Source organism: Myotis myotis, unplaced genomic scaffold (genome assembly GCF_014108235.1).
Source record: "Myotis myotis isolate mMyoMyo1 unplaced genomic scaffold, mMyoMyo1.p scaffold_m19_p_13, whole genome shotgun sequence".
NCBI classification, from domain to species: Eukaryota; Metazoa; Chordata; class Mammalia; order Chiroptera; family Vespertilionidae; genus Myotis; species Myotis myotis.
The window spans coordinates 21,093,826-21,121,600 of NW_023416317.1; the positions used below are offsets into that span (position 1 = coordinate 21,093,826).

At 46.6% G+C, this 27,775-nt stretch overlaps 1 protein-coding gene across 1 annotated transcript in view; it reads left to right on the forward strand.

Annotated features, from left to right (window-relative positions):
* Positions 1-671: 671 nt before the first annotated feature.
* LMCD1 (LIM and cysteine rich domains 1) overlaps positions 672-27,775 on the forward strand; it is a 60,335-nt gene continuing 33,231 nt past the window's right edge. Inside the window, exon 1 of the mRNA XM_036332028.1 lies at positions 672-848. Coding sequence (XP_036187921.1) covers positions 807-848 — 42 coding nt within the window. The 5' untranslated portion in view covers positions 672-806. The remainder of the gene's footprint in view (positions 849-27,775) is intronic.

Consider the following 27,775-nt stretch of genomic DNA (forward strand, 5'->3'; position numbering starts at 1 on the left):
TAAGAGAACATGCGGGTGGGAGTGAAGACCTACGCCTCGGCATCCATAAAATCAGGACGGTCTTCGCTTCCTCGCGGAAGCAGGAGGCTTCACACCAGCGCAAGTTATGAGAGGCAGGTTCAAATTTACAGACATCAAGTTAAAATACGCATCACTCGCTGGTACGCTCACCTCCTCTCTGGGGATTGGAGCATTTGCCCAGGTTGGGGGGAAGGGAGCCAGCCACGGCCATGCCCCTGCAAGCCACCTGCCCTCCCTCGGCGGCACCCCTCCCAGGACCATCAGGCAGGAGAGGCGGGAGGGGAACAGAGCTCAGCATTTATTTTTGGACCCAGCTCACTAAAAATATCTCCGCCTTCCTGTTTGATCACTCTCCCTTTTGACCTGAATGAATCGCGGCCGGCGGCCCGCCCCTCCCTCTGCCCGTTGTCCTTTAAAGGAGAAGGGCGTGGGGACGGGCTCCGGCCGCTGGAGGGAAGGGCGCGAGCGCTGGGGCAGGCCGGGGCCGCAGCGCTGACATCAGGGCAGCCCCAGCTCAGCTGCAGCCTCCAGCCCAGCCCTGGCCGCCCCGAGGGAGGGGGAGGCTGCGCGCTGGGATTGGCTGGCCCGGTGCGAGCGCCCGCGCGGATTGGCTGGCGAGGTTTTAGAGGGAGTCCCACTCTCCAATTAAAGGGCCCGCCGCGCCCCGCTGCGCGCAGAGCTCCGCCCGGGCCCGCGAACTTGGCCATTCAGCCGGCGCTGTCCCGGCTGAGCGCCCTCGCGCCTCCGCCTGAGAAGCCGGGCGCTGTGTCTCCAGCCCAGAGAGGATGGCGAAGGTGGCCAAGGACCTCAACCCGCGAGTCCAGAAGGTGAGCCGCGACTTGTCTGTACTTACCCAGACATGCTCTTCTCCCCGGTTCCCTCTCCCATGCGTTCCTGGAGACTTAGCTAGAAGCAAGAAGGAAAGTCATTAAATTCCAAGACTTCGCAGCAAACAAAATAGTTGGGAATACTTGTTTAAACTAATAGGCACCCCTTCAGGCATAAAAACAAACAAACAGCAGCAACAAAAAGCCCTGGTGTGAAGCATTTGCAATGAGTCTTAGTTCTTTGGTAATGCTAATTAAAATTTAAACAAGGTGAAAACCTGCTTTTACATGGTCATCCAATGGTGTGTTGCGGGAGGGGGAGCCCTACCTCTCCCTCTCCCTCTCCCTCCCCCCCTAGCGATGGAGGTGAAGGTAGGAGGGGGGGGAGGGGGATGGGGGGGACTGGCTAGTACTGTTTACTCACAAGGAATTCCCCCTTTCGCTGCCACCCGAGTGCTCTGTGTTTTCCACGCGCGGTTTTTTAGTTGGTGATGTTGGCAGGGGCAGCGGTTCCAGCTCACGGGAACTAATTTCTGTCCCCAAGGTCTGCACGTTTCCCTTTCTCCCTTTCAAGAAGGGCTGGCCAAGAGCCCAGGAGGTCATGGGTGAATCACTGCAGGAGGGGCCTGCGGCTCAGCCTGTAGCTCCAGCACCCACCAGGTCCTTACCTGAATGCAGTCGGGAGAGGGCACAGGCTGGAGGCTCACAGGACAGGAGCTGGAAGGGAGCAGGCCTCCTTGGCCAAGGGAGAAACGGAGGCCCAGGGTCAGGCAGAGCTGGCCCCAGCAGGCAGCAGGGAATAAGGAAAGCCTTAACATCGAAACCCTGGCCCTGCCTCTTCTTAGCTGCATCGTATGGACAGTCTCTTTTCCGAGACCCTCTTTCCCTGTTTCCAATAAGGGGATGGTAGTCGCCCGCCCCCTCCCCCCCAGCAACAGTAACAGTGATGGTACAGTGTAAGCTAATCTCCTAAAGCTGTCTCTCCCTCCACCACCCCCTTTTTAAAAAGATCCAATTGGCTTTATTGAGGGATTTGTGAACCGGGGCAGAATCCTACGTACTAAATAGAGAGGTGCTCCAAGAAGTTCCACATCGGTTATTTTTAAACTCAGATTTCAGGGGGTTTGGTCTTGCAGGACAAAGTCCTCCTTAGATATCTGCCATTACCTGCGGGGTAGAATGAGAAGAAAAAAAAAGAAATTATGTCAGAATCAAAATAAAAACGCAAGCCCAGCCACTTAGAGGCGCAGCATTCACGCATCCGATTTATAGCTGTGCCTCTGCAAGGCTGACCTGCACCGACTCCCACACAGAGGCCGGAGGACCCTCTACACCCAGTCAGCCTTCATCCGGGCCTTTCTCTGGAATGCACCATGCACCCCTTGCACTTGCCGGACTATTTGCAGAATCAAGCCCTCTCTCCTGTGGAATTCTCGCCACACTTTTGACCCACTTTACAGTTGTGGGTCTGTGAAACCGTTTATTCTTGTATTATTAGTTATTGTTTTATCTTCCATATGAACAACTGTAAACCTACTTTTGCCCCACCCTGCATATACTCTATGATGTGGTCGCCGCGGGAAGTCTAGTAGCCATCTGTCACTGGATAAGTTCTTATGATATTCTGGACTACATTCCCCGCCTTGTTTTTCTTCTTTGCATAGGAGAGTGTGATTATCTAGGTTAGAGGTGGGACATGTTCTCCTTCTTGTCCCCTCTGGTGTCAGCTTCCTCGGCCTGCAAAGGGTTTATTTTTCATTTAGATCCAATTACAGGCTTAGAGAAGGAATGTGGTGGGTAGAGATGAAAGGGCAGATAGTCTTTACCTCTTGGGCCTATGACAATCAGTAGGAAGATCGCCACTTTGTAGCTTAACCAATGTCTTCAACTCAAAAAGTCAAGGGGGGAGGGCGGGGAAGAGAAGCTCTCCTTGTTGAGCAAATACAGTGCCATATCCACAGCATGCTGAAAAGCTTTCATTGCATATTTACTTTTTAAAACTGCAGCAAGTGTGTGTGTGGGGGGGTTATAACATTTGGCATCAGAGTGCATAATCACATGTAGGCATTTCAAAATGATTTCATAGACACTTAGAGCGTCAGGGGACCTATTTACAAAATGAGAAATGATTTTAAATGGCATATAAGCTGTCTCTACTGCCCTACCCCCCCTTCTCTCCCCACCCCCGGCCAGAAGCTGGAAAGTCATAAAATGGTCTTCAAGAGAGAACATAAAATACAGAACAACTGGAGTAGTCTTAGAAGTCCTCTGACCAACCCTAGACAGACCAAGGGACTCACCATGTGTCACAAACAGTTAGTGACAGAGCTTAGAAACAGCTCCCTACCTCCTCTCATCTGCGCCAAGTCCAGTGTTCCCATTGGATGGATGCTCTTGAGGTATTTGTTTTCCTGCTGGGGAAGAGAGGTCCTGTAACACAGAATTCCCTGAGAATGATGAAATAGCCAGCTCTGCTTGGTAACAAAGGGCCTTGAGTAAGCGGCTTGCCATTGAGAGGCAGGGGATGAGAAGTAAGGGCCTTGAGTCGCGGCTCACATGCCATTTCTCTTGGTGGAATCAGTCATTATTGTGGGTTTGTTCTTCTATTGTTTACTAAGTGTATTTAAGAATTTGGGGTACTGGTATTCTTGTAACCAGATCTGGGTTCAAATCCCCGCTCTACCACTTACTGGCTGTGTGCTCTTGGGCAAGCTAATTAGCTTCTGAGTCTGTGCCCTCAGTTGAAAATTGGGAGCCAATAGCAGCATCTACCTCCCAAGGTGACTGTGATTATTAAATGAGATGATGTATATAAAGGGACTTAGTACATGAGCTCTTAAATAGAGTCAGCCATTGTTATTGTCAGTGGCGGTGGTACATCTCCATGGGTGTGTGAATGCCGAAAGGAGTTTTTGGGTAAATGAAGGACAGACTTTTCTTTTTAAGTGTCCAGAGCAATGAATTTTCATTCGGCTGAACCAAAGCCCATTGCTCTACCTCGATGAGCTAGGACAAGACCAATAATCTCATCTGCATTCTAGCCCAAAAGATACATGGAACATGGAACTCTTGTCACCATTTAGATAAGGGCACTGAGGGCCAGAGGGATCGAGCTCCTTATCTGAGGTCACTGAGAACCTGTGCTGAAGCCCATTGGGCTTTGCAAGTATACAGGCCCCTCGGCTGCCAAGGAACTTGCAGGAATTCCAAAGGGACGAGGACAAAGAGACCTAAGAGCATGCTCACTGTTGACTGAGTGTGTGCCAGTGGACTGGCTCCAAAAGGTTCTATTTTTCACCCCTCAGCCCAATGTCAGGGGAGCATTCAGCGATGGTTCTTCTGAGCGCATTGCCAGCTGGGCGTCTCCCTCCACCCTGTCCACATCACATCCCTCTTGGCTTTCCTGTCCTTCAGCTTTCTCCCCCCTCTCTGTACTCAGCCCTTCCTGCTTTCACCTCCAGTTCCTGCAACGTGCAAAACTGCTGGCATGTCGCCTGGGTGAGCAGATCCAACGTAAACATGGCTCCTCGAGAATTGTCGTTGGCTCCCTCAATCTTAAAAATATAGTAAGCTGTCACTTAAAGACTTTAATAGCCATAGCATTGGAGACATGCCCATAGGTGTATAAGCAACTTGGCCCAAAAGAGAGCCTTCGTTGAGAGAGAGAGAGAGAGAGAGAGAGAGAGAGAGAGAGAGAGAGAGAGAGAGAGAGAGAAGAAAAATGAAATAAATTATCTAAGACCTTAAATAATGCCCCAAAACAGATGATGAAGTCTTTACTATGTAAATTGCAGATGCTTGTCATATTGTGCAGACGTGTCGTGTCTGAATATGTAGGATTGGGGGCTAATGATTGGCTTTCACCAATGTATCTGCCACCCGTGGTGAAGGGAGGCAGGGAAAGGCTTAATCACAAAGCATCTCTAGGCTTTCCTCTAAGCATCTCAGCTCCAAGGCCTTCTACAAGTAGGACAGTGGAAAGGGGACTTTCTGTTCCCCTCTGAAGGTCAGTTAATCTCTCCACATTAACCGACCAAACGTGACAAGGGTGAAAAAGAATAGGTTGGATTCAGCAAAGGCTGGGGACCAGGAAGGAGGGACAGGCTCACGTGTCTTTCTTTTTCACCCCTACTCCGCCACTTCCAGTGCGGAAAAGGTCAGGATCAGAGAAGTGGGGAAATAGCTCCCCTGCAAGCCACTAGAGTCAACCTCAGAAGAGGAATTTGATTTGACTTTAAAAAGGGAATCATTTTTTCTTTCCAAGCCGCTTACTCAAAATAGTGTGTGTAAAATAAAGTGAAAATCTGTCATGTTAAGTTCAGACCTTGGGAGTTCTCATATCTCCAGTGTTCGTCCATCATGGTTTAAATATTTATTATAAGAAAAGTTTTGGGGCAAGGGGTTGAGTCATTATAACAACTGTAGGCATGTATGCACTGGGTGACATTGGACAGGCCACTTTTTCATGAAGTGGCAGAAATTGGATGAGAACCTTCTAGTACGTTGACCTTTCCTGTCTACCAGGCTGTCTCCCAAATAACAAATCATTATGGAAAAGTGGGCCTAAAACTGTTTCACTGAAAGCAGAACTGTGGAGTAGCCTTTCTGGACACCCAGAAGAAGAGACAGTTGCTTTTTAAGTGCCTTCGTCTGGAAATGCCTCCCCCCACCTCCCCCCGAGGCCCCGCTTTCACTTGGCTGACAGCTGTCATGATCTCACCAGATGCAGGGCCACCAGGCACTTCTACAGGAGCCCCTCAAGTTCATGCCATTTCCTTAACTTCACGTGGAACCTTGGGGTGTCCCGAACCCATCTCAGAGCTTCTCATATATCAATGGCACAGATCTACAGAAGCTCAAGAAATGTTTTCTATGAAGCTTTTATAGAAAGAGTTAAACAAGGAGTTGGGGCTCATATATGCCCATGTGAGACTCTTTTGGTGCCTGAAACTTATATTTGGTATCTAAGTCCAGATATCTGATGTGGAAATTCAACTGTTTTCACAAGAACAGAAACAATAATGCAACTGCAAAGCCTTGTAAAACTCCAGATCAACTCTTTGGCTCATTGTCTGCTCTTTCATAAGAGAAGCAAACCCTTTTACATTTGTGGTCTTACTTTCACCATTGATTTGGCTCTTGTCCCTTCAGGACTCTGCGGGAAGACTGATTCGTCTGTTCTCTGTCAGGGCAGACAAGTTTGAGGGAAGGCAAAAGAGAGGAAGGAAAGACATTTCTTAAATGCACACGGGGCGGTTGACATTTCTCACATCTCATTCCATTTAGCCTTCAGGGCTGCCATGCGAAACTATCAATGACCTTTTTAAACATGAGTAAATTAAGACTAAGGGTTTAAATCATTTGCCTAAGATAAGAAGATGGCAGGTTAAGAACACAAACCCATTCTTCTCTGATTCTAAACTTACGCTCTTTCCACGCCAAGAAGAAATGAAAAGGCTTTCATCAGAAGCAGAGGTCTGGTGGAGAGGGACTATGATCATTGCCATGAGCTTCACAGAGATCAAGGCCTTCCTACACAGTGATAGTCTGATTCAGGAACCACCCAGCATTTGCCAAATGTCACTACGCATCTGTACCTCTCTGATATCGCTAGGTCACCACCAGGTGTCTACTACCACCCACACCGAGCCAAAGCCATTTCCCAGGCATAGAGCAAGGGCTTCTGGATTTCTCCTGGTTCCTGGTTTTCTAGAAGCCTTGTAGAATTCTCTAGGGAGGAGTTGTAGGCTGGCAGGGAGACAATTTAAGGCATCATGTAATGTTACCCTGAAATCACTAAAGACGCAGTAACACTTGACAAAAAGAAGAAGAAGAAAACAAAAAACCTTCCAGAGATCCCAGGCCCAGAGCTTACAGGAAACTCTAGCCTAGGGATAAGCTTGTGTATCCATGCCTGGTCAGGCTGACTCATGTTCTACCGCTAGCACGTGAATCAGGACCAAGCAAAACATGGTGCAAGCCCCCACCAGGACATGCTTTAAAAGGGAATACGATTGCTGAGGGGGCAGGAACCGAAGGCTCCCTTTGGCAACTCACTCTCGAAGGACAAAGCAACACCAGGGTCCAGCCCATGGCTGCTGTTTCAAAGCCACATGATTTCTTTATGGATTGTTTTTCTTTTCTTCCTCCTGTTTTAAAATACTGGCTTCTTTGTGAAATCAGTCTTTGGAGAACATGCAAATGAATCACTATATAAAAGAGCTGAGCCAAATCTAACGATCTGCTTGGTCAGTCCCTTAATGTTGGAGATGGGACATGGGGGAGAGAACTGGTGTAGCCAAAATTTACATGTGACGTGACTGAGAGGTGCATTGACTTACGGCATCTTTGATGAATAAAGGAGAAAAGGGTATCTTCTATGTTCCTTCACTTCCATGCTCAGAATACTGTGATTTCAACTTCACATTCTCAGAAGGTCAAGTGAACATTTTGGCTATGAACTTAGTTTTGGCCACAAGGTTTAGAGGCCATTTAGAGGAGTGGTCAATCACATGACCTTTACAAGTATAACATCTAGATGTGATTCATGTTCTGCCATTTGCTAGGTCTGCAACCTTTGCCAGGTCGCTTTTCTTTCTGGACCTCTGGTTCCTCATTGGAGAGAGAAGAGTTAGTAGTAGTTCTACCTTTAAACAATAGTTAATGAGATAAAGCAGGTAAAGTGCCTAGATGCATAGTAAGTGCTCAAAATATATCCCCTCCTGCTGTTGTCGGCATCCCCATCATTAGCACAGTGCAGGAATCCCAGAGGTAGTTAAGTGCTGGAACGTGGAAGAGCAAGTCCAGCTTACCTACGTCACACGTGGCTTCTAAGCTATCAGATTGCAGGACCTTCTCTTTGTAGCTAAACTTAGACCTCGCCATAAATATACTCAGGCCTCATCATATGCAAAACCATGACAATGACAACCATTTGCCCTGCAGGTCTGCTTGCTACACTTCCAAAAAAGCAGCCGTCCCCGGAGAGGCAACCAGTCATTGGCCTCGGATGTGTGATCTTACACAGGCACTTCGTACCCTCACCAAGCCTTGGATGTCTTACTTATAAGTCAGGGTAATAGCCACTCATTTCTTCATTTAGAAAATATGTTTTCAGTGCTTATTATGTGTCAGGTGCTGTGCTGAGTGCTGAACACAAGACAATGACTGAGAAAGTCTTGTTCTCAGCCATGTAAACTTGAGTCTGATGAAATTCATTTCTCAAAGATGGGAGAAAGGCCAAATCATGCCAGTGACCTATGATTCTTTATGTCCCTCGACCTCCGCCACCACACACACACACACACACACACACACACACCTTTTTCTCCTTTTGATACCCACCCTCAGATTTCCCAGCACTGCACACATCTGAGCCACATCCCAACCCTGCTCATCTCAACAGGGTAACAGTGGAATGAGCATAATTCTTCTCCCAGTTGTTGCACCTTAAACAGAGCATTGAGTGGAGAGAAGTCTGAGGCAAGGGCGGCTGACCACCACTGGCAGCTCTTAGGTACCACTGGTAACCAGTGGCCACTTCCGCCTCCTTCCTGACCTGTGGTGGTAGACAAGTTGTCTGTGCTCAGTCTATGTCTTCAGAGGCTCTGTCCTTCGTGGTGTTGATGTCAGGGGAACCAAAGGGCAGGAGCATAGGGAAAAGGCTCTTGGCTGACTAACACCCCATAATAAACCTGCCTTAAGAAGACAGCATCTATTTGGGCTGCATGACTAAGTGGCATTTCCAGGTCTGATGCTGAGGCTGAGCACTGAGGTGACTGACCTGGTTCATTGGCTGGCTGGAAGGGGTGGAGGGAAAGTGACAGCCCTGCCCTCATCCTAGAGCAGAGCCACCCACCTGCCTGCCACCGCCTGTGCTCCCCACCCCAGCCCTGGCCCTGTGGTCCTCAGTGTCCTTGTTAAGATGGTCTGGCCCTAATATGGGGAGGGATCAGCAGTTGGGGTTTCTTATTTTTAGATGAAGTCAGGGAGAGAGATTTTTTAAATATTTTTAATGGATAGATGTGACGTTAAAAAAGGGATCTGTGGATAGAATTGAGGGTACCCAGAATGTAAATGCATCTTTACATCCCCAACATGAAACTGAAATTTAGCAATTTCTTTAATTATGAATGAAGACAAAGCCCTGGCAGACAAAGCCCTGGTGTCTTCTTTTTTTAAAAAATAAAATAAAATAAAGCTATTGTACATGACATTTACATTAGAAAAAGATAGCTAGATACAGGCCCTGTGTCCTTGACACCAATGGAAATCTGGTATTTTCATAGCCTATTCCAGCAGTGGGAGATGCCCAAAGGACCACTTCTACTGGTCCCATGCTGAAATAGTAGTAATTACATCAGCTGCAAAATTAACTTAATAAAGGCACAAATGTTACTAACTTTGTTTTTATAAATGTTTGTAATCCTACATATTTTATTATATACATTTAACACATTGTTCTGGGAAGGAACACTTTCATGTTAGTCAAAAGAACCCAGCTATATTAAGACCTCCATTGAAATAAAGCTTTACATGCATATCACACATACACACACACTAGAGGCCCAATGCACAAAAATTTGTGCACTCGGGGGGGGGTCCCTCAGCCTGGCCTGTGCCCTCTTGCAGTCTGAGACCCCTCGGGGGATGACCACCTGCTGGCTGAGGCCCGCTTCCTGGGGGAGTGGGCCTAAGCTGGCAGTCAGACATCCCTCTGGCGCCCCGGGAGCCCTCAGGGGATGTCCACTTGCCAGCGGGGAGCAGGCCTAAGCTGCAGTCGGACATCCTTAGCACTGCTGAGGAGGTGGGAGAGGCTCCCACCACCACCACTGTACTGGCAGCCATCAGCCTGGCTTGTGGCTGAGCAGAGCTCCCCCTGTGGGAGCACACTGACCACCAGGGGCAGCTCTTGCATTGAGCATCTTCCCCCTGGTGGTCAGTGTGTCATAGTGACCAGTCATTCCCAGTCGTTCTGCTGTTAGGGTCAATTTGCATATTACCCTTTTATTATATAGGAGTGCCTGGCCAGCCTCGGTGAGGGGCTGATGGCTGTTTGCAGGCTGGCCACAGCCCCTTCAGGGTGGGGGGGTCCTGCTGGGGTGCCTGGCCAGTCTGGGTGAGGGGCTGAGGGCCGTTTTCAGGCTGGCTAAGCCCCCCAGCGGGGACCCTCACCCCATGAGGGTTTGGCCAGCCTGGGTGAGGGGCTGATGGCTGTACGCAGGCTGGCCACAACCCCCAGCCACCCAAGCTCCCAGTGGAGGCTGGCTGGAAACAGGTATCTGGGATTTATTTGTCTTCTATAATTGAAACTTTGTTGCCATGAGCAGAGGCCTCAGCTGGCTCAGGGCTGGCAGGAAACTTGGCTTCCTCCATCACCCAGGCAACCAAGTCTCCGGCTTGCTTCAGCTCCGTGGCTGCTGGCCGCCATCTTGGCTGGGTTAATTTGCATATAGTCACTCTGATTGGCTGGTGGGCATGGCTTAGGGCATAGCGAAGGTATGGTCAATTAGCATCTTTGTCTTTTATTAGTATATATATATATATATATATATATATATATATATATATATATACACATACATACACACACACACACACACAACTATAGGGGATTGAGATCTGAGGTACTTGGCATAGAAAAACTGGGTTTCAATCCAGTTCTGCCACATGTTTCCTATTTTACCTTGGACAAGTCACATTAGCTCTGAGCCTCAGTTTCTTCATCAATAAAATGGGCCTAAAAGTTTTCCTCACACCAATTTTCTATTTAGTTCTGAATACAAAACTTGGCAAATAATGAATGTGTGTAAGTTAAACATGAGTTATCACCCTAGTTGGTTTGGCTCAGTGGCTAGAGCGTCAGCCTGTGGACTGAAAGGTCCTGGGTTCGATTCTGGTCAAGGGCACATGCCTGGGTTGCGGGCTTGATCCCCAGTAGGGGGCATGCAAGAGGCAGCCAGTCAGTGATTCTCTCTCATCATTGATGTTTCCATCTTTCTCTCCCTCTCCCTTCCTCCCTGAAATCAATAAAAATGTATTTAAACAATAAATAAATAAATAAACATGAGTTTTCACTATTAAAAGAACTAATGAGTGAAATGGTAAAGAGAATTAAAAAATTGTTTTGATTTATTTTATTTTATTTATTGATTTTAGGAAGAGAGAGAAGGAGGGAGGGAGAAGTGAGAAGAGAGAGAGAGAAAGAGAGAGAGAGACATCAATTTATTGTTCCACTTACTTATGCATTCCTCGCTTGATTCTTGCATCAGTATGTGCCCTGACTGGAGATCAAACCTGCAACCTTGGAGTATGGGGACAACGCCATAACCAAGTGAGCTACCTCGCCAGGGCCAAACATTATTCTGATGAAACTTATTACCTACCTCTGATTTTGCAAACTAAAAATTTACTTTGTGCAAGCACATATGCCATGATTATGTGCCAGGGACTGAGCTGGGAAGTGGAGAAGTAAAAGGAAAGGAATCCCAGGAAAGGAACAGCCAGTTCAGCCATCCAAGATTATACCGGTATCTAAAGGCCTTGATCAGAGATACAAACATGGGCCTCAGAGATCAGAAGAGGAGGTACTCAACTTACCTGGCGCTGTCAGGGAAAGCTTACCCAAACGCGACATGTGAGCCAAGTGCTGAAAGACAAGGATGGATGAGCTATTAGGATCGGGTCACAGTCCAGTTTTATGCCTTCCAAGTCTGACACCCAATGTTTTCCATCCTATTTAACTTCTAATTTGAGGGATATCATCCATCTTACACTGTGGAGAATGCATTCCCCTGTATCCATCCATGATGCACATCTATGATTTTCCATCTGAGAACTTGCTGCTCTTGCCTCTCGACCAAAACCCTTTGGGGTGGTGGGATGGCAGGGCCTGCCAAGCTGGCCTGCAGGAAACGTCTTATGGCCGCGGCTGGAGGCTCTCCTAAGCCCAGCAGTGGAGTGCCAGCAAGCGCAGCCCCAGCAAGTTTGATTTTTTGTAGGAAGATATAGATTCATGTTATATCAGAAGATAACTGAGGATAGACGAGAGAGAGGAGAGAGAGAGAGATTGTGTCTAGCCTCAGTTATCTTCTGATATAATATGAATATATGGAAAGCAAGGACAAAACACACACACACACACACACACACACACACACCCCAGTAGGATTCTTCGGTGAACGGAGTGGAAGAAAATCAGCCTTTGAAATAGGGGCACTTGATTGACAAGATCCAGAATCTTGCAGCAAAACCCTCCCTTTTGCACTGCTCTGATTTCCCATCGCCGACGGGTCTACAATGGGGGTCCCTCCTTGTCCTGTTGTGGAGCAGATGATGCATCAAAATGAACAACACGCGGCTTGGATATTAAAATGCCACTGGGGGGATTGTTCTGGATTTTTGTCAGTTGCATATGGTACGTTAAACAGAGAAAAAGAGATCCTGCTAATTAACTAGAAAAGGAAATTATGGGGATCCTCCCTGTGTTTGCAAGGACCTGAAGAAGAGGCAGGTTCTGATGGAAAAGCTGTGTCTCTTCGTGTCTGTCCTAACAGCCAACAGGCCCAAGCAGCCTGCGGGAGAGCGTGCTGCAAGAAGAGTCACACTAATTAGAGCACCTACTGTTACCCACTCGGCACTTTTCCTGGGACCCAGCCCAGACCGGGCCCTCACAAGGGAAACAAGCATATACCTATTTGAAGAATTCTTATACTGTACTTTTCCGCAATTAGAATTAATTTTCAACAGGGGGAGTGGGCTTTGGAGATTCTTGAGGTGAACTTCCTTGTTTAACAGATAAGGAAACAGATCTGGCAGGTCAGGTCAGAGAGCTTGTTAGTAGAAGAGCAAGGATTAGAATTTAGGGTGTCAAAGTACTTCAAGTCCAGAAAGACTTAAAAACTCTATTTTGGTCCAAGTACCCCATCTAATACCTTAAACATGAGATGAACTGGGAAGCTAAATGCTGTAAGAATACCACTGGTGAGCACTTATTCCTCCTAAGGCGATCTGTTTTTTCTTAATCCCTCTAACTATTAGGTAGCTCTTTTTTTATTTGAGCTAAAATATCTCTCTCCCTCTCTCCCTCCCTCCCTCTCTCCCTCCCTCCCTCCCTCCCTCCAACTTCTCACCCTTAGTTCTCTGTTTCCTTAGTTCAAGTTGCAATGGCCAGTTCCTGTTCAGCATCACTTCTGTGTACCTCCTCCATCTGGGCAGGGACTTCCCTCTCCTTCCTTCTTTACTCAGTGGGCAAGGCCACTCCCACGCCACCAACTATCCTGTTTCTTAGGGGAGTCTTTACAGTGGGAAAATGTGCCAAGACAAGGGAATCGGACATTGTAAAGCACTAAGAGAAGTACTCCAAACCCAAGTCGTAAATACTCATGAAAAATTAGCACTGTTCCACATGCCTCATTCATAAAAAGGAGGAGAGAGTAATATGAAATCAGAGAAAGCTAGGAGGAAAAGATGAAAACCTTGGTTAATAAAGAAAATATCTTGTAAAAGCTTTTTAAATTATTTGCAAAGTTGTCATAGCTTATTACTTACTATATGGAATGCTAAAACAGTAAGAGAGCAATCTAAGTTTTATGTCCTTGTGACTTTTCCATCTAAAGGAAATGCTCAATAAATAAATATGAGCATTTTAATGAGCTGGCCATTAAAATTAACTCTCATTTAAAAATACCTCTAAGAAAGTGAAAGACAATCCACAGAGAGAAAATGTTTACAGTACATATATCTAACAAAGGATTGTATCCAGAATGTGTAAATAACTCCTATAAATCAATAATTTTTAAAAGTCAACCCAATTTTTTAATCCTCACCTGAGGGTATGTTTTTTAATTTATTTTTAGGGAGGGGGAGAGAGAGAAAAAGAGAAATATTAATGTGAGAGAGAAATATCGATTGGTTTCCTCCCATACACACCCCAACCAGGGATTGAACGCACAACCTTTTTGGTGTATGGGATGAATGCTCCAACCAACTGAGCCACCTGGCCAGGGCAAGACAATATAATTTTTTAAAAAAATAAGGATGACTTACTGAACAAGTATGTCACAAAGAAAGATGTCTAAATGATTAATAAGTGTAGGAAAAGATACAAAACCTTATTATTCATCAGAGAAATACAAATTAAAAGGACAATAAGATAGCATTATGTACCCAGCTGAATGGTAAAATTAAATAATGACAATAGCAAGTGTTGACAAAGATGTGGAGCAACTGGAACCCATACATTGCCAGGGAGAATGTAAAATGGTACAATCACTTAGGAAAACTGGTAGCTTCCAATAAAGTTAAATGTATACCTACCCTATAATCCAGCAATTTCACTTCTAGGTATATACCCAAGACAAAGGATCGTCACTACTGTCCACAAAAAAAGCTTGGACAAGAGTATTTGGAGCAGTTTTATTCATAATAGCCAAACAATGGAAATAATTCAAACCTCCATCAATAGAAAAATGAATAAACAAATCCTTTTATATTTATACAACAGAAAACTAATTAGTCATAAAAAAAAATCTAATCTTTGCAACAACAAGGGCAATCTTAAATATATTTGATGGAAGTGAATCACAAAAGCCCACCTACTGTGGTCCTCCATTGATGTGATCTTCAAAACAGTGATCGGAGTCAGAAGAGTGGGTGCCTTTGTAAGAGGCTGTTATCAACTAGAATGGGGCATGACGGAACTTTCTGGGGCACAGGACGTGTGCCGTGTGTTTATCCGGACGGTCGCAGAGAATATCCGTGTAATCAAGGGAATACTTGAGATGTGTGAATTTTCACTACCTGTAAATTTTCCTTGAAATACTGTTAGAAAGTAAAAAAGAGCCCTAACTGGTTTGGCTCAGTGGATAGAGCATCGGCCTGCGGACCGAAAGGTCCCAGGTTCGATTCCGGTCAAGGGCATGTACCTTGGTTGTGGGCACATCCCCGGTGCGGGGTGTGCAGGAGGCAGCTGATCGATGTTTCTAACTCTCTATCCCTCTCCCTTCCTCTCTGTAAAAAAAATCAATAAAATATATATTTTTTTAAAAAAGAAAGTAAAAAAGACAATGTTTGATAAATAATTGGAAAGTGTTATGTATCCAAACAGCAGAAGGTTGTGGGGACAAGGAGCTGAGGGCTGGGCTCTTGCTGCAGCCCGTGGAGCAAGCATGTGAATGGACCACTTTGTCTCAGGGACCTGCTCCTAGGGATTCTTTCCAATGTTTCCATGGACCTTCGTTTGGAACTGAAGTTTCTGTGTGACGGGTCCCTTTTCAGCTTCTCCTCTTGCTACAACAATGGCCACTCGTTCCCTGACTGTATGCTTTCTTCCTCACATGCATGCTGCAAGGCCTTCTTCTCTATGGGACAAAAACTTCCCCCTTCCCCAGCCCCCTCCTCCATGAAGCTGTCAGTCCTCCGAATTCCTGGTGTGGATTTACTCCCTTACTGAATGGACAGTTTGAATGGCCCTGGAACATGTACACTCAGCCTTGCCTGCTTAACTCCTGTATCTTAATATCCTGTTCATGCCTAAATTCTCATTTTAGAAGTCCTTGACTCCGAGACCATACCTTATTCTCCTTTGTGTGCCCCCACAAAGCCTGGCATACAGTAAGGGCTCAACAATGGCACTGGATAGACAATGAAATAGAGTGAAGGATACAGGAGAGAGAAGGAAAGGTTTCAAAGGAAGTCAGGGCAACTCGGTTCTCCATCCTGACAGAGGGGAGGCATCCTGCAGGGATGGAAAGGGGGAGAGAGAACATGAGGCCAGAGGACACGAGACAGACGTGGAGTAGAGTGGGTGGGACCACCGGCCACTTCCAGTTGCCCCACACATGGAGCTTAATCTAAAACCTGATTCGTGGACCAAGATCAGGAGTGGGGTGAGGGGAGAGAGAAGGACTTTCCTTGGTGCTGTTGTTTAGGTTTAGGAAGGATCTTGAGATGAAAAGGAAATGAACCTGAAAGGGTTGGGGAAGGCATGATTCCAAACCAGACCCTGAACTTCTAATGTCTGGTTCCAAGTTTATGATCCTCCTTCCAGTTTGTCTACAAAAGGACTGACTTCAGGATGGAGGATGTGAGCCAAGCCTTTGCCGTGTTTCCTTCCTTCAGACAACTAACTTGAACCTTCATCTGAACCCGAGGCCCCCGTTTCTGGCTGGGAGTCTCTTGAGAACAAATGCCAATGGTTTGCCTGGTCTGGAGGCGGTTGGCTCAGATCTCAAGACAACAGCAGCCCCATCTCAGGAGAGTTGGCCCTCCTGAGAGGCAGGAGCCAGCGAGGCGACTGGACACTGGCTGACGTTGAGTCCAAACCACTCCTAGCTCAGGCCCATATCTCCTTTAAGTTTCTAGTCCTTGATGAATATTTATACCCAAATAGGGCCAGTGGAAAAGTTCCATCTGGGTGGATTTTAAGAGTTTTGCCTTTGCTCAGCTCCGTTGACCAAACTCAGGAAAGTGGTGGAATCTTTGCCAAGTACATGCTCTTTGAAGTGTAAGAAATTCTGAGAAGGCGCTGGGCCCATCATATTTCTGCTTATCCTGAAGACTTAGAGTTGGCACTCCCTTTTTTAAAAACGCTTAATATCAACACCTCTGGGCTTTGTAATTTTAGCCAAGCCCTTGACACCGAGCTGACTGCGAATGCTCTTTTGAAACAGTGGGTGACGGCCCATGCTAAGTTGTGCTGGGATTGAAAATGCTTTCTTAGTTGACATTTTCCCCATGTGTTAAAAATCATAATGGTTCAATTAATCACTTTGCTTCTGCTCTTTACTTTGCTAGTAGAGAAACAGCCCCACATTTTCTCCTTAGTTTTGCTAATTATTCCATACTCGTCAGAACCAAAGCACCAGAAACCTCCACCATGTTCTGCCATTGATATGAGGGGCAAAAATAGAAGGCTTGCTCTTGCACTAGGCCTAGTAGCTGCACTTATTAAGCATTTAGGCCACACGCAGGCATTGTTCTACATAGTTCTTTTCTAATGTTTCCACCAACCTCACTTTACAGATGAGTAAACGAAGATTCAGAAATAAGATTTAGGGACTAAGTAAATTGCCATGATGATATAACTAGTGTGATGGATGTGAATAGTAAATGTAGGGAATCCAATCCACATCTGCACACTCTTCCCTCTGTACCTTTCCCATCTGTACCCAGCATGTTCACCCAGCAGGGTTCCAGAAGGATGGGCCATGAGCATGCTGGTCATACAATGAATTCAGTTGGTACACAGTCATGCATTCACAAATTCAACCCCATGAGCATCTTCCTCCCTCTTCAGTTCCTCCTCCTTCAGATTATGTCAAGGAGACAGCCTCCACCTGGGGCTTAAGTGTCTCTAAGACCTCGGACACTTACCCAACTCCACGTTCAAGTTTAAGTCTATGGGGGCAGGGTCCCTGCGTGTTTAGTTCATTGCTCTGTCACCAGTGCCTAAAATAATGCCTTGCACATAGTAGGCCCTCAATAAACATCTGTGTGAGTAGCTTACTCTATAACATTTTCATTTTTGCCTTTCATCAGTGCTTGTTGGTGCATTGATGGAGAGTGGGCCTCAGGCTCAGAGTGTTTAGAGAGCAACAGTATTAGCAAGAATTTAATAATGCTGTTTCATATTTACTGTATTTTTATGGTTACCTCCCATTTATATACATTTTAGGGATAAAGATTTCAAGAAATAAGTTTTTAAGAAGTGATTTGTTTCAAGAAGAAATATAAGTAAAGATACCACACAGATGGCATATTGCGGACAAAACTAATGAAGGAGGAAGATGAGTCCCTTAAATATCTCATGTTTGGTACTCTCTACAGCACTGTACAGTTTTCAGAGCATCTCATGTACATCATCACAGTTGATTCTCAGAACAATCCCATGAAGCCCATAGGGATTGCGATCCATTTTAAAGATAAGAAAATCGAGTTTCAGATGCAGAAACTGCTCGCCAGGGGCACACAGGCAGTGAAAAAAGTAGCCAGGGCTCAGGTTCAGCTCCTCAGCTCCAAGGCCAACAGTTCTCCCTCACCTCTGCCAGCAAATCATTTGAAGGGCGGGCGTGGATAAAGGGATATTCCAGAGCAATATGCCAAGACCAGAAATGCCATGGAAAGTCTGCAGAACTTAATGACTCTCATGGATGGGCCTGGCTTTCACAATTTCCTGGTGCTTGTATAGATTCTGTTTCATGGAAAGCCTGTGGTTGCCACGTTCTGAATTTCTCTAAAGAAGTCTGATTTTCTCTAGTGAGGCACCTTCCAGAAAGTTCAGAAACTGGCACTCCCATTGGGGAACATCTACCTTCTGGGGTACCTCATGGAAGGAAGGACACAAACTAGAAATGGGCCCCTCGATGAGGAAAAGCCCGGTTCTGACCAATCAGAAGAGCTAACTTTCCAAGTCTACTTGCCTCGAGTACCTGACTGGCATTCAGACCGCAGGCCCAGGTGACTGCACGGGCAGGGATACCATAAATGTGGGAAAACCAATGGGTTTGAGGGGCAAAGAAGGTGAGTGGGCAGTTCCATTGGTCTATACCTGAAGACATTTTAGGAGCTGAAAACACCCCTGGAGATAAAGCTGAGATCTGGAGGGAAGAGTTGAAGCCATTTGAGTAGATTCATACATAAGAGAAGAGATATTGCCGAAACCGGTTTGGCTCAGTGGATAGAGCGTCGGCCTGCGGACTGAAAGGTCCCGGGTTCGATTCCGGTCAAGGGCATGCACCTGGGTTGCGGGCACATCCCCGGTGGGGGATGGGCAGGAGGCGGCTGGTCGATGTTTCTCTCTCATCGATGTTTCTGACTCTCTATCTCTCTCCCTTCCTCTCTGTAAAAAATCAAAAAATCAATAAAATATATTAAAAAAAAAAAAAAGAGAGAGAGAAGAGATATTGAGAATGAAGAGAAGACAAGAGCCAGGGCTAGAACCTTGGAAGGGAAAAGGGAGCCATTGAGGGGGAAGGGTTGGCCTATAATCCTCGAATCCAGGGTGGTTCTTTTTCCTTCCAACCCCTCCTGCAGGCATCAGCCTCAGATGTGTTAGCTTTTAATGCACCAAGAAGCATTGATGAAAGGCAAAAATGAAAGTGTTATAAAGTAAGCTACTCACACATATGTTTATTGAGGACCTACTATGTGCAAGGCATTGTTTTAGGCACTGGTGACAGAGCAATGAACTAGACATGCAGGGACCCTGCCCCCATAGGCTTACAGTCTAGCGGAAAAGAATGACATTAAAGAGTTATATCCACAACGAACTAATTAGAATTGTGATGCATACAACTAAGAAATACAAGACGCAGGGTTTTCTAAGACCATATGTTAGGGGTGTCTGAGGGAAGATTAGGAGTTTGTTAGGTAAAGGGAGTGGGAAGTGGTCCAAGCAGAGGGAACTGAATGTGGGCAGGCTCAGAGGTATACAGGAATGTGGCATTATTCCCGCGGCATATGGTTAAATGAATAATTCTAAATTTACTCAAGAGATAATTTTCTGGAAAGAAACTTGGCTTCTGTAGTTCTGATTTTACATTTTAATTGTGTTAAATGAGCTTCAAAGGTGAGATCTTAAAAGGGAATCATTTATAAAGTGAATTACCATGTACTAATGTCTATTTCATAAAACTGGGCTTAGAGAAACCTGGCCTAAATACTCTCTTAAGGTATTTTCATTTCTAAGAATCTGTGACTTTCTTTATGTCATATTTTCTTAAACACAGAATTCAACTATATAAACTTTGTAAAACTACTGCATTATATGAGTTAAAACCAAAGAAAGGAGGAAATACTTGAATGTGTATTGAATGTTAGTTTTAAAAACATATAACAGCAAAAAAGAGAGAAGGGGGAAGCCATTTATAAGAAAATACTTGTTTTAAATGAAAAAGTCTTGCTAAACATCATTACACTAAAACATAAGTGTTGTTTTGTTTTTTTAACATCAAGGCACCAATATTGGATGAAAGGGGTGTGTAAGTGTGTATGAGTGTGTATGTGTGTGTATGAGTGAGTGTGTGTGTGAGTGAGTGTGTGTGAGTTTGTGTGTGTGAGTGTGAGTGTGTGAGTGACTGTGTGAGTGTGTGTGTGTGTGTGTGTATGTGAATGCTTCCATTGTATGAGTTAACCTAAGAACTTGGGCCTGAGATTCCCAGCAGGAACCATTTGCATAAGCAAGGCCTGCAGGCTTTCTAATGACAGAGCAGTACATGGACACAGCACATTTCCTTTTAAGACATTAAGATTCAAATAGGCAAGATTACAAGTTCTCCAACTTGGTTTGCTAAGTCTCTCCCATTTCCAAAATTATTCCAATAAAAGTGTGTTATCATTGGAAGGATCAGAAATGCTGCAAGTTAAGAAATCAGACACACACACCCCCCAAATTACATCCTTATAGGACGGCCTCAGGCCGCTGAAATCAGGAGTCCTGTAAGCGATGGGAGGGACAATGAGGAAGCATTGCTGGCCTCTAGCTTACAGTTTTCTACTTGAGGAGTCAGTCGATTAAGAGCTGAAACCTAACAACCATGAAGCCAATTCGATTTTAATTCCCAAGCACAACCTGAAGATACCAGGCCTCGGGACACCACAGCTTGTTCTCATTTAGGAAATCGGGGGGAGGGGGGGAAGAGTCCCTACTCGGACTTTCTTTTCCTTTATCGTGACATCCCCGAGCCCCTTGGTAAATCTCTAGATACGATTCCCAGAGGATCTGGGTAACTTCTGGCCCCTAGTGAGGCTGGTGGTTTTACTGATCTCTTCCAAAAAGCTGGCAGGGCCTGTCTAAGAAAAGAAGAAAAAAAAGACCATTTCAAGGGGGGAAAAAAAAGAAAAAAGAAAAAAAAAGATTACATTGGAGCCTCTGGAAACACTTAGTTTGGCAAGAAACGCCAGGACAGCTCTTGACCTGTGGGATCCCGTTCAGAGTGGAAGAAAACAACGCCCCTCTGGGAATCCGCGTGTCTGGCGAGGTCCATGGGAAGTCTGAAGTGCAGAGGCAGGGGGACCCTCCTCCCGCCGACTGTTTCCGTGAAGCAGGGAACCCCTCAAATAATGGGCCGACTTTCTAGAAACAGGGAGTTCTCAAAAACAAAGGAGGAAGGTTTTGCCCCTCCGCTGCTCCTGTCAGCCTGCGTGCATGCACTTCCTGTGCCGTTGGCTGGTCAGTGGCTGCATCTCCTTCAGAGGGAGCTGGTGTCAAAGATCACACTGGTTCAGCCTTAAAACTCCTATCCCTGCCCGAGCCGGTTTGCTCAGTGGATAGAGTGTCGGCCTGCAGACCGAAGCATCCCGGGTTCGAGTCCTGTCAAGGGCACGTACCTCGGTTATAAGCTCCTCCCTGGCCTGGGCCCTGGTCCTGGTTGGGGCTCGTGCAGGAGGCAACCAGTGGATGTGTTTCTCTCACATCGATGTTTCTCTCTGTCTTTCCCTCTCTCTTCCACTCTCCCTAAAAAAATCAATGGAAAAATATCCTCAGGTGAGGATTTAAAAAAAGTCCTATCCGTTCAGTGTAGCAGGGCCCCTCATACATGGACTCGTGGGCCTGATTTGGATACAACCGCGTGTAAACATCAGTTCTCAGCAAGAAACAAGCAGGGAAGAGGCCTCGACCCTGCCAAAGAGTGTCAGCCGAAAGGGTCAGCGTCCTCGCTTCTCGGTGGCCCTCGCGCAGACCCAGGGACCAGCGCCATCACCTTCGGGATCAAAAGATATTCTGTGAATACCTCGCCGCTGCCCGCTTTCAACTGGGAGCGGGAGCCCCGCCTTGCAGACGGCTTCCTACAGTTGCTACAGCTCTTCCATGCAAGCGCCCCTGTGGCAGGCCTTTCCAAGAGCTGCAAACCCTTGAAAAATGTACTGGTTCGAGTTTTATCACCTCTTTGCCTATTTTTTATGAACATGCTAAAGATACAAAAAGGTACAGTTATCGAAAAGGCAGACTGGAGAAAGGAAAAGGAAGGGGCAGACCATCCCTATCTTGCTGGCGGAGTGTCTGCTGCGTCCTGCCAAGTGATAATGGGGTGGGAGGGAGACGTTACTAACCGGCTCCATGGGGCTGGCAGGCCAGGCCAGAGAGAGGAGGGAACTGGGCCTGTAATCATTCATTTTTCGTCGGGAGATTTCCAGGATGCGGTTAAGAATGGGGTCACTATCAGGGTGGGTGAGGTTTTAGAGGGAGTCACCCCCAGGCAGGCTTGGCCGCTCACTGCAGCCATGGCCCGGGGTCCGGGCATGCCCCTGTGTCTAGAACCAGCTGGGATGGGTGAAGCTTTGTGGCCAGAGCGGGAGGGGAGGCAAAGGCAGGGTCTTAAACAGAGAGACCTTTCATCTTATATTTTCCTCTCTCCACATCTGGACTTGCTTTTCCACTCCGTTTTCAGAGCCAGATTAACCCTTTGTGTCCACACCTTGGGGATCTCTGATCCTTTCCTCCCCTGGAGGGGAAGAAAGACCCAAACAAGTGATTACAACGACAGATGTTCCATAAAGGCTCAGGCCTGGTGGCTAGGAGCTAGCGCATGGGGGAGGGAGAGGTACCGAGCCTGGGAAAACCAAGGACCTCCCTGAGGAAGGGACATGGTTTCCAGAACTTTCCCAGGGGCATGTTCATCAAGGGCCTGGCAGATGATTAGGACCCACCCCCTCCCGAGGGTCTGGGATCCCTCCCCTGCCTCTGCGCCCCCAACCTGGCCCCAGCACAGCAGGCTTCTGTGACTCCCTGCTCCTGTCTCTCCGCCCTGATCTTACCTTAATCTTACCTGTGAAACACAATGTGTATAGTCTGCCCCAAACCCAAATTCTCCTAAAGCTGAGTCTGGGCAAACTATCTTGGCAGACAAAACAAGACAAAACGCCATTTCTTATAGAGGGTAGCTGGTACCCTTTTGTTGGGCATTTATACAGAACTTTATTGGGACATCAGACACTGCGAACATCCTGAGCTAAATCCATCAAACTAGCTCTTCCTACCACAACCGTCCACGCGATAAATTTAACATATACAGATCACCTAATAGGAAAAGAATGGAATCTATACCGCGAACTACCAACAACCCAGGCACTTGTGCAATCAGAACAGCACCCACTAGCCGTTTTCCTCTTCTGTTGCTTTAAATAGGATCGGTCTTTAAAAACAAAACAGGGGAAAAAAAAGATTTCCATCCATAGAAGTCTAAGTACTAGATCACTTGCGTTAATCTCAATTTGTTTAGTCTGTGCATTTCTGTCCTCATTACACAATTCAGGAAACTGTATCTAAATCAAGGAGATTTCTTCACATCTGTGCTTGCCCAGACAGAGTAGTAGAAACGGCCCAGGGCAGCCCCGGGGGAGAAAGGACACAGCCACACGCGGCCCTGCGCACACAGAGGTCACCTCTGATGCAGACGAGGACTTCGCTGCCGGTATCGGAGTAGCCGTGCTTTTAGGAAGCGCTTTATCTGAAGTGGTTTCCCTGGCTGATTTGCACGTCATCATGGAGCCCACAGGTCCAATGGTCCAGAATGAAAATTCAAACAGGGAGAAAGACCGCCGGCAGCCAGTTCCGCACACTCCTCTGCCTGGTGCTACCGTAGCTAAGCCTGTGGTCTTGAGGCCAGAGGGGTTAACGCTAGACCCCTCCAGGATCTGGCAACAAGTCCCACTCTTCCCTCTCCCACTTGGGGAAGGACGGTTCTCTTGGCCACACCTGCAGCCCCGGCCTGAGGCCTCCCCAACCAGCAGAGGAGCGTCAGCAGGGAGATAAGTGAGCCAGAGGACAGGCGAACACAGGGCACCAGTTCTGCCCAAGACTGGAGTGGGCAAGACAGGGAACGTTCATTTCACATCAAAACAGGAAAATACATATTACGGAAATGCGTGCCAAAAAGCATCCTAATGAAAAGCAAACACAGGAAAGAGCCTTGTGGTTGGCCTTCCCAGCATCCCTGGGGTTCTGGGCCCGCTGCACCACCGGTGACAGGGCCCGTCACAGGGAGGGTTTGTGGTCAGGAAGAGTGGCAAAGGGAGAGGCAGGTATTGTGCTGGTGAGTTACTGATTTCATTACTCTGTTAAGGTTTTGTAGGGGGCCTGGCTGAAAAAAATGAAGAGATTAAGCAAACAAACAAACACCGAATAGACAACAGTATGGTGATTACCAGAGGGGAAGGGGACTGGTGGGAGGTAGAAGAGGGGATAAATGGTGATGGAAGGAGACTTGACTTTAGGTGGTAAACACACAACTTTTAAAAAAAGATTTGTAACCCTTTTTTAGCAACTCATGTTTTCAGTTGTTGGGGAGCTTCAAAAAGTGGAGGAAGTTCAGACCCCTGTCAAGATCCTGGGGTTCTTGAGCAGGACAGTGAGGTGCCCCCTTATACTTCCCAGCCAGGCCACTCCCGAAAGGACGAAACTTCCTAAGGGAAGAACAAACTGACAACTCTTCGTGCTGCAGCTTGTGACCACCTGGGGCCTCCGGTGTCCCCAGTTTGGGTTCCTCCGTCTGAGACGGACTCTCTCAGTTCCCACCCCCCATGGCCCTGCAGGGTGGGGAGGACTTCCCTGTCCTCAGGCCAGGCAGAGGGTCTCCACAGCCAAGAGAGCCCCTGAGAGGAGACAGCCAGCCACAAAACCTAGAGGAAGAGAAAGGGGGGGGTAGCTTCCCCTCTGTACAGCTGTTAAGAACGTTATTGCATTTGGCACAAAAGTCTATGAGGCAGGCTTGTGCCAGGGCAGCTGGGACCAAAATGAAATGACAACAACGGAAGTCAGACCTGCGTGAAAACTCACCTTGTAGGAACTGTGTCTGCAAGTTGAGTACGGTGGTGGGTGTTAAGCCAACGATGTTAAAATCCAAGTTGGAGCAGCTGAGGATACAACAGTGTGGCCCCGTTTTTTCCAAACTTATCTGCACATCCGAATCCCCTGAGGTTGGGAGGGTGAAAAGATCCGCAGGTGATCCTAACGGGCAGACAAGTCCCTCACTATCAACGTATGGTACCCGGGGCCTGGCAGGGCAGCTCAGTTCATTAGAACATCATTCCAAGAGGTCAAGCTTGCAGGTTCCATCCCAGGGCACATACAAGAAGCAACCAATGAATGCATAGATAAGTGGAACAACACATCGATGTTCCTCTCTCTCTCCTCTCTCTCTCTCTCTCAAATCAATATGAAATAAAATTAAAATAAAAAAGTGTGATCCCCAGACCAGCGGCACTGGCTCCCCCAGATTTGCTAGACCAGAATCTGCATGTTAGCCAGATCCCAGGTGAGCTTTATGCTAATCCGTGTCAGATTAATTTGAGAAGCTCTGGCTTCCTCCTTCCTGGCACTGATCACATGTCTAACTCTATATTTCTGTGAGTTATTTGAGAAAAAAATATGGAAGGGTGCCAAAGTATCTTGGAAATGGCTTCTTGGCAGCACTTGCAGGATATTGGTTAAATTAAGGTGGAGATTCCAGATTCAGAGAGACCTGGGTTCAAATCCAGGCTCTGGAGCTTTAATTTGACCTCTGTGAATCCTCTTCGTTAGGGAGCCCAACTCCTGGCTTTGTCACTGAAAGTGTTTCATCCAGGCCCAGAATCAGTTTCAGGCAAAGCCACACAGCGAGTTACCCTTCAGTGGGCTCGTGTGCAACCTTGGGAGACCAGCAAAGATCCGTGGTTTTCAGACAGATGTTTACACCTAAATCCCCGGGAGGGCTTGGACAGCCATGCTGGGCCCCACCTGCAAAGTGGCCGATTCAGTAAGTCCAGGGTGAGGACTGAGGGTCTGCAGGGCTAACAAGTTCCCAGGTGATGCTTGGGGACCACACCTTGAGGAGCCCTGCAAGGTAACCTATCTCATGCGGGTGTTGCAGGATTTGCATGAGCTCAGGCTTAGCTCAGTGACTGGAAAACCGCAAAGCCCAGTACTTGTTACAGCTGATATGAATTCTTTTTATTATGGAAAAATGGGACTTATTGTAAGAACTGCATACAGCCAGGTGGGTACTAGACTTGTGGGGGAGAAGGGGGAAAATGGAGATTACTTCATAAGTTATATAGATGTCTAACCACTATGTTGTACTCCTGAAACGAATCTATACTAAAAGAGAAAGATGCAAATTGACCATCTCTCCATGATTGCCCACAAGCCACGCCCACCAGCTAATCAGGAGTGAGTATGCAAATTAGCCCAACAAAGATGGTGGGTTAATTTGCATACACAGGTGTCAAGCGCCCCAGGAGGCAACGGCAGCCATGGGCTCCCAGGACCTTCGCTGGCCCCCGGGAGGTAAGGCCGGCTGCGCCTAGCCACGTCTGCGGGCTCCTGGGACCATCGCTGGTGGAGAGCAGAGCAGGAGAGTGGGTGGAGAGCAAGAGGTTTGGAAGACTTGGCAGAGCAGGAGGCCGCTGGACACAGAGCAGAGTGAGAGAGAGGGTGGCTTGGAGGATGTGGCTCCCTCTGTCACCCGAGCTTCCTCATCACAGCTGTGGAAACTGACAGCAGGGAGGAGGAAGTCCCACCCCCACAGAATCAGCCAGAATCAGCCATTGGTCAGACAGCTCTCAGCGACCTGACAGCGAGGACTCTGATTTACCTGCATCTCAGACCACGACAGTAGAGAGGAGGGACTATGTCTAAAGAACAACTGTTGTCACAAGGTAGCTCTGCAGCCAAAATATGCTGGCGTTATCTACAGAAAATGTCTGAAGAGCAGCGTGCGTCTGATCTTGAAAGAAGGCGGCGCCTGCCACAGATGTATCTGAATGCTACTGGAAAAACGCTCTGATGCCAAAAAACACCGGCATCATCGACAGAAAATGTCTAAAGACCAACGCATCATCGACAGAAAATGTCTAAAGACCAACGTGCCTTTGAAGTTGAAAGAAGGCAGTGGCAATGACAGAATATGTCTGGAGAACAGTCATCAACAAGTACTACCAATTCTGGTAGAAACTGCCGTCTCAGCGAAAATGGAGTACATGAGGATGCAATTCTCGAACATAGTTGTGATGGAATGACTGTTAGATGTGAATTTTGCCTATCACTAAATTTTTCTGATGAAAAAGCATCTGATGGGAAATTAACTCGATGTTGTAGCAAAGGGAAAGTCTGTCCAAATGATATACATTTTCCAGATTACCCAGCATATTTAAAAAGATAATGGCAAACGAAGATTCTGACAGTAAAAATTTCATGGAAAATATTCGTTCCATAAATAGTTCTTTTGCTTTTGCTTCCATGGGTGCAAATATTGCATCACCATTAGGATATGGGCTGTACTGTTTTAGAATACACAGACAAGTTTATCACCGTACTGGAACTTTACATCCTTCGGATGGTGTTTCTCAGAAGTTTTCTCAACTCTTTATTTTGGATACAGCCGAAGCTACAAGTAAAAGATTAGCAATGCCAGAAAACCAGGGCTGCTCGGAAAGACTCATGATCAACATCAACAACCTCATGCATGAAATAAATGAATTAACAAAATCGTACAAGATGCTACATGAGGTAGAAAAGGAAGCCCAATCTGAAGCAGCAGCAAAAGGTATTGCTCCCACAGAAGTAACAATGGCAATTAAATACGATCGTAACAGTGACCCAGGTAGATATAATTCTCCCCATGTAACCGAGGTTGCTGATATATTCAGAAATGAAGATGGAGAATCTCCTTTTGAAAGGGACTTGCTCATTCAGCGTAAACCAGATCCCAATAATCCAAATGCCACTAAAATGAAACAAATCAATATCCTGTTTTCTACATTAGATGCAATGACATATCCTATTCTTTGTCCACAATTGAAAAAGGCTGGGGAACAGATATTGCATTAAGACTCAGAGACAACAGTGTAATCGACAATAATACTAGACAAAATGTAAGGACACGAGTCACACAAATGCAGTATATGGATTTCATCTCTCTGTGCGGGACATGTTCAATCCTATTTTAAAT